The sequence below is a fragment of the Nicotiana tomentosiformis genome, chromosome 5 (genome assembly GCF_000390325.3).
Source record: "Nicotiana tomentosiformis chromosome 5, ASM39032v3, whole genome shotgun sequence".
In the NCBI taxonomy this organism is placed as follows: Eukaryota; Viridiplantae; Streptophyta; class Magnoliopsida; order Solanales; family Solanaceae; genus Nicotiana; species Nicotiana tomentosiformis.
Genome location: NC_090816.1, coordinates 89,772,881 through 89,786,638, shown reverse-complemented (window position 1 = coordinate 89,786,638; position 13,758 = coordinate 89,772,881). Strand labels below are relative to the sequence as shown.

Sequence of the window (13,758 nt, the reverse complement as noted above, 5' to 3'; positions counted from 1 at the left end):
CTTCACCTTTCCCTTCCACACTATCTGAAATTTAACATTGATTTTTAACAAATTTAATTACCTCTGGCAGCACAGTTTTGCAGATGGAGTGGAAATCTTTTTGACTCTTTCATTCTAAATTCTCGACAATAATTCAAGGATATCTTGTTCGCAGCCTTGTGACTGTGCCCTTAACTGCTCGCACATTCTCAACATATGTCTCTTGACCCACTTCAAGATTTTACATTTCTTTGTAGCTCGGCCCTTCCTCATTCCATGGCAACATGAGGATTTCTGTCGGAAGATCTTCCGAATTAATAGATGTACTCTCCTAATTTTTGATTAGGTAGCAAACTTCTAACATCGCACTCTGTTCAGGACCATCAACAATCTCTCCCCGGACTTCTTCAAGCTCTTGCGCATGAGTGTTGACGGTGAGAGCTTCCTCATACTGTAGATCGTAAGTGAAATTTCTTTGTCGCCAATCTGAGTTTTCCCCAAAATCTTCATTAATTCTAAGAGTTCTTTGACTCGTCTGAGCTTCCAATCCATTTGTCATAGCAGGAGATAAATCGATCAACTAACCAAGAAGTTAGCAAAGTTCAAGTATTTCCAATTACAATAAAGGCATACAAATCTGAGAGTCTCTTAATTACATAATTCTAAAATGGTAGATGTACATGAACAGATAACACTTGTACAAAATGAAGCCCTTGACAATAAAGGAAGAAAGAGCACATATACACTTGCACAACATGAAGCCTTGACTATAAAGGAAGAAATAACATAAATAGTACTTGAAAGAAATATCGGGCTCAATCTAAAAGAAGACATCAAAGTTCAATAAGTAAAAGTCCAAGAGTTAACTTCTTCAGAAAAAAGAAAAAAAAAGTCCAAGAGTTAGCTAAAAGGACTCAACAGGTGACAATTGTTATAGGTTAGATTTTTTAATTCTTTTCTTATTCATTTTTGTTTTTTGATTTTGTCGTGAGTAGGTAGTAAAAGGGAAAAATGCCTGGACGTCTCCAGGTGCAACCATTTAAGAACATCAAAAGAAGGCCAGTAAAGCATTTGAGATTACATGTTCGAGACTACAGAATACAAATCCTACATATCAGCTACTTACAGCACAGGGTAAAATCATAAGCAATAAGTTTAGGCTTTAGCCCATTCGCATGACCTAATATCAAATGTTTCATGAGACATACACAAATTCAATGAATGGTTTCAAAAAAACACAGATAGCTTCTTCATACTCAGTAAATCACAAAATTCTTACCACCAAATTCTATTGTATTCTCTTCTGCAGAGCTGGTGAATTGAAGCATAAACAATGTTTGAGTTGGTCACGAGGACCAGCACAAACAAGGGACGGATATACAGTACATGAATCTGTCCAGTCTGCAACACGAAATATAGAAAGTAATGATATAAGTGAAATCTCAATTTCGTGGTTTTCTTTTTTAATATGCCCCACATTTCTCAGGCACACAAATTCTTAAAAGGTAATTGATAAATTATATATTAGTTTGAAATTGGAAAAAAATGAGCATGTCACTGCCTCACAGTAGACAAGCATATCAATTAATTTTAGAAAACTTAGCTTACTTAGAAATATTTGGTAAGACCTTAAAACTAACAAATAGATACGTACTCTTGTTTCCAAGAGAGAATTTGTTATGGTGATTTAAAAGAGTCTAAAATTTCTAACTTTACTTGCATCAAATGACAGTTATGTAACTACATCCACTAGAGAAAAGTAAATATTTAAAAGAATGAAAGAATTGCCTTCATAAAAATCTCTGTTCCATTACAGAGTTCGGGATTCATCATTCACGGGACAGTACAATAATTTGAGAAGAACAAATAAATTTCCTACAACACCTATCCTTGAACTATGGGCACATGTTACCAGTAACTGTCATTACTGTCCAGAACTATGGGCACATGTTACCAGTAATCCCCACATGAACAAACACCATCCTTGAAGTGATGAAAGCGATTAGAGTCCCTCACAATAATCTCTCTCTCTGTTATCTTAGAAATAAGTTTAGTCACATTGTGGCAGTCTCCACAAACCCGCAAGTTTTTATAGATCCGTAAAGGACTTCTATGAGGAGTGTTAAGAATTCCATAAGCAATAGCCAATCTCTCACTATGACTGGTAAGGATTTGTTCCTTTTCGTCATCCTCAACATCTTGTAATACCAAAGTATAGTCTGGAGTATAACCTAGGGTCTTCATCTTAGCAGTTTAAATACTTAATTCCTTGTATATCTCATGGAACTGCGGATGAGATTGATTTCCTGTGTAAATGACTTCAATCTTATTGTTCAGTTCAATTGAGCTCTATCCAGGAGCTGACAATAGAGATAAAAATGTTACATGATCTGGTTTAACACCTTCACCCAGCATATCATCGAATAGTTTCAGAGAAACCCTGCCATTTACATGAATACCATGACATGATATTATGGCATTCCAAGGGACTGTACTTATCCTAGGCACCTCGTAAATCAAAAACATGGCATCATCCAGTTTTCCACATTTACCATAAAGGTCAATGAGGGAGGTACCAACAAAGACGTCCAAATTAAGAGCTACTCTGAAAACATGCCCATGAGTTCTCATTCCTTCTCGTAACGCACCTAGATGAGCATAAGCTGGCAAAATGCTAACCCAAGTTCCTTGGTTTGGTGCTACATCATCACATTTTTTCATCATGTTGTAAATTTCAATAGCCTCACTTGCAAGACCATTTTGAGAATAACCTGAGATCATTGAGTTCCAGGACACCACATCCTTAACCGGTATCTCGTCAAAAATCTTACGACTACAATGAATAAAACCCAATTTTGCATACATATCCACAACAGCATTACACACAATAACATCCTCCTGAATCCAATATCTTCTCAACATAAATCCTTGAACAGATCTGCAGCAATGGAAACTTTTGGTCTGAGCTGTACTAGAAGCTAAACTCAATATCGTCAACAAGTCAGGCTGAATCTCATTTACCATCATCTCATGAAAGTATTTCAGTGCCTTTTCAGGTACATTATTTTGCTCATACGCAGAAATTAAAGAGTTCCATGATATTAAATCTTTTACAATCATATCATCAAATAATTTTTGTGCATGTCTTAACTCACCAAATCTGGCGTACATGTTTATTAAGGCATTTGATACAAAGACATATAATTTTAGGCCATGCTTTATAACACACAAGTGAATTAACATCCCGTGCATAATATCATCAAGCTGGGCACATATAGGAAGTACTGTTGTGATAGTCACTGAATCCATTTTTATACCCTCTAATCTCATCTCATTCAACAGGCTCAATGCCTCTATAGCATTTCCATTCTAACAAAATCCAGAATTCATAGCATTCCAACAACCCATCTCCCGAAAAGGCATATTCTTAAAAATTTTAAAGGCAAAAGTAGATGATTGGAAACGGCAATACATATGCACCAAGGAGGCAGCTACAAACACATCCCACTCTAAGCCAAGTTTCGAAGCCCAGCAATGTATTCTTGCACCATCAAGTATATTACCGCAAGCTTTCAACACTGGAGGGAAAGTGTAAAAGTCAGGCTTAACATCAGCCGTGGACAACATGTCATTCAAACAATTCAGAGATTCACGGAAATGGCCATTACGAACATAAGATGATATCATGGAATTCCAGGTATAAGCATCTTTATTCTCTATCATGCAAAAAGTCTTCCGAGACAAAGAAACATCACCCAAGTGAGCATAAAGATTCCCAAGTCTAGTGCCGATAAAGATACTCTGAGCCTTCCCTGACACAGCGAGAAGGGCATGAAGGCACTTCAAAATGTAGATTTTGGTACAGGATTTGAATAAATGCTCAAAGTCGATCTCTTTTTTCCTGCTTGCAACACCATTTGATAACACCTCATTGCAACTTCTACTTGAGTATAACTTGCAACAGAAAGAGGAGAACGGTAGAGATTTTGTGGAACGCCCACCTTTGAACGACAGTAATAATCTGCACAAACAAAGCCAAAAATGAAATCAATATGAAGACCCAAAGATTACATGTTTGAATTCTTCCCCTCTTTGGAAAGTACAATAGGAAGAAGAAAACATCATATCAGTAGTCAAAAAGCCATGACAATATAAAGAACAGAATGGGAAGTTGAAGCCACCACTAATGCAAATATGATAATAAATAAACAATTGAATTATAAGCTCCTCAAGATAACATGCAGAATACCCAAATTGAGGTTAGAGATCACATGAAGCTAATGTGCATGCGGTAGATTTTGAGGCTAGACTTAATAGTTACATCTGAGAGTTCATAATGACTGCCCTCCTTCAAAAGCTAGATCTATTGGGTTAAGTAGTGCAACCAGGTATGCGGACAAATTACCTAAATTAATAGAATTTGAGACGGTAAAATTATTCTTAGGTGTAAATGAGACATACTTTCTTTGTAAATTAGACTGTAGGCATTTGAATGACTAAAATATTTGCTATCAAAATCATCACTAATATCCTTCTATGATCCCAACTTTATCCTAAAGGATAAATACACCATAAATTTCAAGAGGACTCATAGGATGTGCATATTTCTTGACAATCTACATGTTCCGATGCTTCCCAACTTACAAATCTTGGGATATGAATCTTTTTTCTTTCAATTATTCACTTCTTTAAGAACTTAAATGAAAGAGGAGAACAATCTCGGAGTCTCTTTGGCTTCTTGAGACCATACCCAACTATCAAGACACTTGCATTTGAAACTCGTATTCGACCGATTCATCACTTCACTATAACGACCCGACCGGTCGTTTTGAGAGTTGTAGCCTCGTTTCCCCATTTACTACTCATTTTGTACTTTGTAGCTGTTATGTGACTTGTCGGGGTAGTCGGTTCGAGTTTGGTATGATTTCAGAATGAAATGAGACACTTAGTCTCAAGGTTGAAAGCTTAAGTTGAAATGATTCCGCTGATGTTGATCCTTGAGTAAACGACTCCGGAACGGAGTTTTGATAGTTCTGTTAGTTCCGTTAGGTGATTTTGGACTTAGGAGCGTGTCCGGATTATGATTTAGAGGTCCGTAGTGGAATTAGACTTGAAATGGCGAAAGTTAAATTTTTGAAAATTTTGACCGGGAGTGAACTTTTTGATTTCGGGGTCGGATTCCGATTCCGGAAGTTGGAGTAGGTTCGTAATGTCATTTGTGACTTATGCGTAAAATTTGGGGTAATCGGATATGATTTGATAGGTTTCAGGATCGTTTGTAGAAATTGGGAGTTTAAAGTTCATTAGGCTTGAATCTATGTGTGATTTGTGTTTTTGATGTTGTTCGAGGTGAAATTGGGAGTTGCGGATCGATTTGAAGTTTGAAGGAAGTGCTGAAGCTCACCAGAATTAGGTGTAATCGCACCTGTGGAGTGGGGATCGCAGGTGCGATCTCGCAGAAGCGAGAGGTGAGCCGCAGAAGCAGCCAGGGAGGAGGTGAGAAGAGGTTTCAGGTGCAAGGTCATTTCTGCACCTGCGATGCCGCAAATGCGGTTGGGTTTATGCAGAAGCGGAGCTAGGCTGGCCTGGGCAGGGCACAGGTGCGAGGAATTAACCGCATTTGCGAGCCCGCAGGTCCAAGCGAGGCTCCGCAGATGCGGAATTGAGAGAGGGGCCTGTTTTTGCAGAAGCGGATGGAAGGCCGCAGAAGCGGCTCCGCAGATGTGAAACATGGAGCGCAGATGCGGGCCTGAGGAATTTAAGTGACTTCCACAGAAGCGGGGAATTGGCCGCATAAGAGGTTCCGCAGTTGCGGATATATTACCGTAGGTGCGAAAAGCCTGGGCAGATTATTAAAACAAGGATTCGCGATTTTGGCTTCATTTCAAACATTTCAAGCACGGTTTAGGCGATTATTGAGAGGGTTTTCGAGGGGATTCTTGAGGTAAGTCTCTTGTGCTTATTTTTTATCAATAATATTGCTTCCCCGATGATTTTACCACCTAGTTGGTGTGTATTTAAGGTGTAGATTGGGAGTTTGAGGCAAGGGATTTGGAGAGTTTGATTTGGGTATTTGAGTGGCGATTTGGTGTCGGATTTTGATAAATTTGGTATGGAAAGACTCGTGGTTGAGTGGGCTTTAGGGTTTTGTGACTTTTATCGAATTTCGAGACGTGGGCTCGGGCGCTGGCTTTTGAGCCATTTTTTTTTATTTTGATTAATAACTTAGTATTTTCTTATGGAGTTGATTCCTTTAGCCCGTATTGATTTTATCGCATTATTTATGGCTAGATTCGAGGCATTTTGAGACCGCTTCGCGAGGCAATGGTGTGTTGGAGTAGAGATATTAACCAAATTCGAGTTAGAATCATTTACCCCGATGAATTTCTTAAAATTCCCACGAAACATCGCCACAAACCAAGCTCCCAAAGTCTAAATATGAAATAATTCTCTAACCCTCGTTCATATAGTACAAAATCCAATCCCTCATTGTGCTGACTGCAAAAGGTTTGTGCGTTCCGCACATTCCAGGTTCTGCGGCCGCAATCCAAATTGTGTGGCCGCACTTCAGCAGCCACTGCACTACCATGCTTCAGCATATTGACCATCACTTTAGGTAGAAATGCCCAAATGATGATTGGTTTAATTTTCTGAAAACTAGACTCAAAGGGCTACAACTTTCATTTTTTGGTTCATCTCCAAATTCTTTGTAGATCAAAAGATATAAGCTTCTACAGACAGACCATCGAACCTGCAAATTCCTATTTCTGCGGCCGCAAGAGGATTTTTGCGGTCCACAATTTTCCTCTAAGGTCCGCACATGAGGCTTTGCCTCAGCACTCCAAAAGGTTCCCCCGCACTCCTACTGCTCCCAGAACATCATCAAAGTGTCGAAATGCCCAAATTCGTTCAAAACTCGCCCCAGAACACACCCGATCCAATCGGGACCCCATTCGAATATTCCAACAAGTCCCGTAATATAACACGAACCTACTCGTGGTCTCAAATCAAACCTAACAAAGATTAAAACACGAATCGCGCATCGATTCAAGCCTAAGAACTTATGAACTTCTAAATTTCACATTCGATGCTGAAACCTATCAAAGCACGTCCGATTGACCTCAAATTTTGCACGTAAGTCCTAAATGACACTATGTACCTATTCCAACTTCCGTAATCGGAATCCGACCCCGATATCCAAAAGCCCACTCCCGGTCAAACTCATGAACCCTCCAAACCTTCAAATTTCTAACTTTCGCCGATTGGTGTTGAAACATTCTAGAAATATCCAAATGAAATTTCGGGAATACGCCCAAGTCCAAAATCACCATTCGAGCCTAACGAAATCATCAAAACTCAATTCCGGAGTCGTTTATACATAAGTCAACATCCGGTCAACCTTTCTAGTTAAGATTTAAACCTTGAATTTCATTCTTTCAAACTAACTCTGAAATACCTGAAAACCAAAACCGAGAATTCACACAAGTCATAATACATCGTATGAAAATATTCAAGACTTCAAATAGTAGAAAGGAGCGTAAATGCCCAAAATGACCGATCGAGCCGTTACAAATACCCGGCTCTACACAAAAATATGTAGAAGTATAGTATGAGTACACCACGATCGGTACCCAGTAAGTATCAAGACTAACCTCGGTGGAGTAGTGACGAGGTGCAATCAAGTTACTCACTAGTCAAATATCCTGTGCAATATAGCAGTATACAATAGTACTGGAAACCAACTAGCAATGATAGCAACAAAAATCAACCAATGATGTAAACAACAAGGCAACAAGAACACCATAATTATTGCTCAAACCAATAAGGAACACAAGTATAACTAATTAATCAAGTCCTTCAAATATAAACCTTTCACATATGATTCTTTCGAATAAGTACCTTTCGAATATACTTCTTTCAAATAAATATCTTTTAAATATAATCCTTTCCAATAAATATCTTTCGAATATACTTCTTTCAAATAAATATTTTTCGAATATAATTCTATCAAATACATATCTTTCGAATATACTTCTTCAAATAAATATCTTTCGAATATACTTCTTCAAATAAATATCTTTCTAATATAATTCTTGCAAATAAATATCTTTCAAATATAAATTCTTTCAAATAAAAGTCACTCTATGACATGTCATTTCATAATCATAAAATACGGGTCTCAACCCACTTTCATATTTTCGTAACACGGGTCTTAGCCCACTTTCATATTTTCACGGCACCTCGTGCCCATATTTCTATCACAACCGCACAGACAACTCATGTGCCAAAATATTAATATATAAGATCCGCACGGATAATTCACGTGCCAATAATAAAATCATTATTTACTCACGACAACCCGTACCCGCATCTTATTTCACAACTGCACGGACAACTCACGTACAAATATCATAATCATTATATACCCACGGCACCTCATGCCTACATTTCATATCACAATCGCACGGAAAACTCTCGTGCCAATAACATATTTCGCCCGGCAATAGCCACGGACTCACAATTTAAACATGGATCAAACTATTATTAAATTTATTGAATTAACAAAACAAGTTGCACAAGGTATAAAATTTAACTAGCTGTGATGACACCTAACCTCACCCGCTAGGTAAGCCAAATAACAACAATCCTATTCAAATAATATTTAACTAACTCTAATACACTCTCCAAGGACTAGTAGTACAAATCATGAGCTTCTAAGATTAGAATTTACAAACTGGTGTGAAATAAAAATATGTCATTTGTTTGAAATATACTTGAACAGATTTAAAAATTTTAAAGCTACCTAGAACAAGAGGCAGTTGTGATTGTATCGTAGGTACATATTCAATGCTAGGTCCCGCCATGTACAGTAGCATCAACATCCAAAATCTGAATGCAAGGTGCAGAAGTGTAGTATGAGTACAACCGACCCCATGTACTAAAAAAGTAACAAACCTAACCTTAGGTTGAAAGTAGTGACGAGCTTGTACCAAGGTCAGAGTCCACACCAATAACCAATAACATCTCATAACAATACAATTTAAAGCAACACAAGTAATAACTCAATAATAAAATGCTTAGCTCCTATACAGTTCTGGAAAATTAAAATTTTCTTTTCAAGTATAACAGTAAAACTCAAATCTTTTGCCGAAAGTAACCGAAATATGAGTAAGTCTGAGATCTATGATTTATTTTTCTCAAAAAACCTTAACGACAGATAAGAAATTTCATTATCAGATGGCATGAGGAATAATACTTCTCTATGCCTACATATCAAGTATGCATGTCTAATGTAATGCAGCATAGTGATGAACTCATGTACTCACACTCTTAGAGTACTCAATCACTCAGTACTGCATATGGCTAATCCAGCCCAGGGAAGTTCCATCCCATATATATACGTAATAACTGACATTCAATCACTCAGTACTGTACAGGGCCAATCCAGCCTAGAGAACTCCATCTCAAATATAATAAATGATTCAGGCAAGATCCATGCCCAGAGAAGTCCATCCCAAAAATATAAATCAATTGCGCTCAATGTGAGGGGTGCAGACTCCGAAGGGGCTCCTTCAGCCCAAGCGCTATAATCCGCACGGACAACTCACGTGCTATAGTATCAATATCTGGATCCGCACGAAGAACTCACATGCTGCACGGACAACTCACGTGCTATAGTATTAATATCTCAAAATCAGGCCGTCGGCCTCACTCAGTCATCAATCTGTCCAGTCTCTCGGGCTCACAATGTCATGAAACTAACCCAAAATGATAATATGATGTATCAATAAATAACAACAATGATTGAGATATTACATGCAATGAATGTATATGACTAAGTACGAAATTACAATTTTAACATGTAATTCGACAACAGAAATGACCTCAGTGGATCCCAATAATACCAATATTTGCCTAAGCATGATTTCTAATATGAGTCATAGCTCTGTTTCTCTAACACATAAAAATACATGAAAAAATACAAATTAATTGACTATACAACTCTACGGAATCAACTGAGTCTCAATTTCTACAGTGCACACCCACACGACTGTCACCTAGCATGTTCGTCACCTCCAAACAATTCACATAACATGTATAACCAAGGTTCATACCTCAAATCCAAGTTTAGAAGTGTTACTTACCACGAACAAGCCGAATTCGATGCCGATCAACATAAATAATACTCCAAAAATTCCATTCCGCGCCTATCAACCTTCAAGCGCCTTTTTATCTCCTCAATTCAAACCAAACGATCGGTATCTATTCAAGCCACATGCAAATTAATCAATATATACTCCAATACTTACAATTTAAAAATTTATAAAAATTTCCAACTCTACTCGAAAAGCCGGTAGTGGGGCCCATATCTCGGAATCTAACAGAACTCACAAAATCCTATAACCCATTCAATTACGTGTCCAACCATACTATTTTCACTTAAATACGACTCCGAATCAACATTCAAATCCCAATAATTCGTTTTATGAAATTTCTACAATTGTTTCCAAATTTCTATCTCAAAAATACTAATTAAATGATGAAAACAATGATATATTCATGTATATTAACCAAATTCAAGTTAGAATCATTTACCCCGATGAATTTCTTGAAAATCCCATGAACATTGCCACAAACCGAGCTCCCAAAGTCCAAATATGAAATAATACTCTAACCTTCATTTATAAGGTACAATAATCTGATCTCCTATTGTGCTGACTGCACTGTTTTGTGCAGTCCGCACATTCTAGGTCCCGCAACCGCATTCCAAATTATGCGGTCGCACTTCAGCAGTGACTGCACTACCAATCTTCAGTAAATTAGCCATAACGTTCGGTACAAATATCCAAATAATGAATAGTTTACCTTTTGAAAACTAGACTCAATAGGCTACAACTTTTGTTTTTAGATCATCTCCAAATTCCTTATAGATTAAAAAATATAAGCTTCCGAAGTCAGACCATCAAATCTGCAGATTTTCGTTCCTGCGGCCGCAAGAGGATTTCTACGGTCTGCACATTTTCAATTGCGGTCCACATATTTTTCACTGCCTCCGCACTTTGGGAGTTTGCGTCCACACATCCGCACTCCAAAAATGTGGCCTCTGCACTTCAACTGCTCCAGGACATCATCAAAGTGCTGAAATGCACAAACTTGTTCAAAACACACCCCGAAACACACCCAAGCTGCTCGGGACCCCGTCCGAATATACCAACAAGTACCGTAACATAACACGGACCTACTTGAGGACTCAAATCACACATAACAACATCAAAATCATGAATCGCACCTCAAATCAAACTTAATGAACGTTGAATCTTCCAACTTCCAAAATGCATGCCGAAGCATACCAAATCAATCCGGAATGACTTCAATTTTTTCACACAAGTCATAAATGACATAACGAAGCTACAAAAATTTTCGGAACCACAATCTGAACCTGATATCATCAAAGTCAACCACTGGTCAAACTTATGAACATTCCAAACCTTCAAATTTCTAACTTTCGCCAACTGGTGTCGAAACCTTCTAGGAATATCCAAATGAAATTCCAGGCATACGCCCAAGTCCAAAATCACCATTCGGACCTACAAGAATCATCAAAACTCCGATCCGAGGTCGACTACTAAAAAATTTAAACTTGGTCAACTCTTCCAACATAAAGATTCAAACATGAAATTCTTTCTTCTGAACTAATTCCGAAATAGCTGAAAACCAAAACCGACGATTCACACATGTCATAATACATCATATGAAGTTATTCAAGAGTTCAAATAGTTGAAAGTAGCGTAAATACTCAAAATGACCATTGGGGCATTACATTACTGTAATGTCTACGTGTCTTAAGTGCTGATTTGAAATCTGTGCAGCATGTTTAGTTGAATTCTTGTCTTTACCTGATTTGTATCAACCTTACCTGTAGAACTCTTGCTATTAATTGTTGTTCTCCATCGATTCGAGCTATGTATTTGCTTTTCGAACTACAAGGCGGTTCCTCGGGAGATCCACCTGCATATTTACTTTTGAGACTATGAGGCGGTACCTCGGGAGATCCTCCTACACATTTACTTTTGAGATTACAAGGGGTTACCTCGGGAGATCTCCTTGAACATTTACTTTTGGGACTATGAGACGGTTTCTCGAGAGATTACCTGTAGAGTATTTACTTTTGGGACAATGAGACAGTATCTCGAGAGTGCCCTTGTCGTTTATCTCATTGTGCTATGTTGTTATTTCTCCTTGAATTCCTTTTTGTTAAATTCTCAGTCTTTTCACCTTATTATATCTTCTGTCTTATTGTTATATCCCAGTAGGGCACCGAACTTGACCTCATCACTAGTCTACTGAGGTTAGGCTTGGCACTTACTGGGTACCGTTGTGGTGTACTCATACTACCCTTTTGCACATGTTTTGTGTGCAGATCCAGGTACATCTTACCAGTCCCGCTATTAGCTGAGAGTACTTGTTGTTTCTACGGAGACTTCAAGGTACATCTGCAGCGTCCTCAGGCCTCAGAGTCCCCCTCCAATACCTTCTATGTTGTTTTCTTTCTGTATTATCATTAGACTTGATATAAAAACACTTAGTTATATCCTAGAATTTTGTGACTTATGACTATCGGGTTTTGGGAAAAGTTTTTATACTCGAGTGTTTGGCTTTCTTGTACATGCCGAGGGACATTTTATCAGTATATAGTTATCTGTTAAAGTTTAGTTGTTAATTACTACTTTTATTTTTGTTATTCCGCAATTGTTAGGCTAACCTAGTCGTAGCGACTAGGTGTCATCACGACGCCTTACAGAGGGAGAATTGGGTCGTGCCAAGTTAGTATCATAGCTCTAGGTTCATAGGTGTCGTGAGTCACAAAGCAGGTTTATTAGAGTCTCGCGGATTAGTACAGAGACGTCTGTACTTATCTTCGGGAGGCTATGGAACTATTAGGAAAATTACACTTCTTGAATTCCTTGTCGTGCGAAATTGTTGACTTCAAAATTTTAAACTTCTGTATTCTATTCTCTCACAGATGGTGAGGACACGTACAGGCGAATATGATGACCAGGCACCCACGCCCTCTGCTAGAGCCACGAGAGGCTGAGGCCGAGGACGTCCACATGGTGCACCCAGAGCACCCACATGAGCTGCTACAGCGGAGCCCCCGGTAGCTCCAACTGGAGGGCAGGTACTTGAGGTACTTGTTGCTGCATCAGCCCTCCAGGAGACTCTAGCCAAGTTTCTGAGCATGTTCAGCACCTTAGCTCAGGATGGAATGATTCCACTTGCTCATTCCATATCTCAAGCCAGGGGAGGAGCACAAACTCCTGCCGCCCGTAACCTAGAGTAGCGGGTTCAGGTCTACTAGGTTCTAGAGATCATATCGATGCATCCGGTAGCTCCAGTTCAGCCCGTGGTCATGGCAGCAGTTTTTGAGGCAGAGCAGCTCAGGCTTAAGAGGTACAAAAAGTACCACCCTCCTACCTTCAGTGGATTGGATTTAGAGGATGCCAAGAGATTCCTTGAGGAGTGTCACTGTATCCTCCGTACTATGGGTGTAGCGGAGTCGAGTGGGGTTTCTTTTACTACATTCCAGCTTAAAGTAGCAGCCTATCAGTGGTGGCATGCTTATGAGTTGGGTAGTCCAGCTGAGGCATCTTCACTTACATGGACTCAGTTCTCGGATATATTCTTGAGGGAGTATGTTCCCCAGAGTCTCAGAGATGGATGGCGTGCAACAGTTACGTCAGAGTTCTAGGATTGTGTCAGAGTATGCAGTCTGCTTCA

General features: G+C 38.8%; 2 protein-coding genes across 2 annotated transcripts in view; both read right to left on the bottom strand.

Annotated features, from left to right (window-relative positions):
* Positions 1-1,745: 1,745 nt before the first annotated feature.
* Positions 1,746-13,758, bottom strand: part of LOC104120624 (pentatricopeptide repeat-containing protein At4g33990-like) — a 161,949-nt gene continuing 149,936 nt past the window's right edge. The window contains exon 4 of the mRNA XM_070175081.1: positions 1,746-1,796. The gene's annotated coding sequence lies outside the window, so the exon portion shown is untranslated. The remainder of the gene's footprint in view (positions 1,797-13,758) is intronic.
* LOC104087978 (pentatricopeptide repeat-containing protein At4g33990-like) lies at positions 2,329-13,221 on the bottom strand. Its single transcript, XM_070176504.1, has 4 exons — positions 13,021-13,221; positions 3,981-4,000; positions 3,460-3,880; positions 2,329-3,348 (listed from the first exon to the last, which is right to left on the bottom strand). The coding sequence occupies exons 1-4, from the start codon at positions 13,219-13,221 to the stop codon at positions 2,329-2,331; spliced, it is 1,662 nt and encodes a 553-aa protein (XP_070032605.1).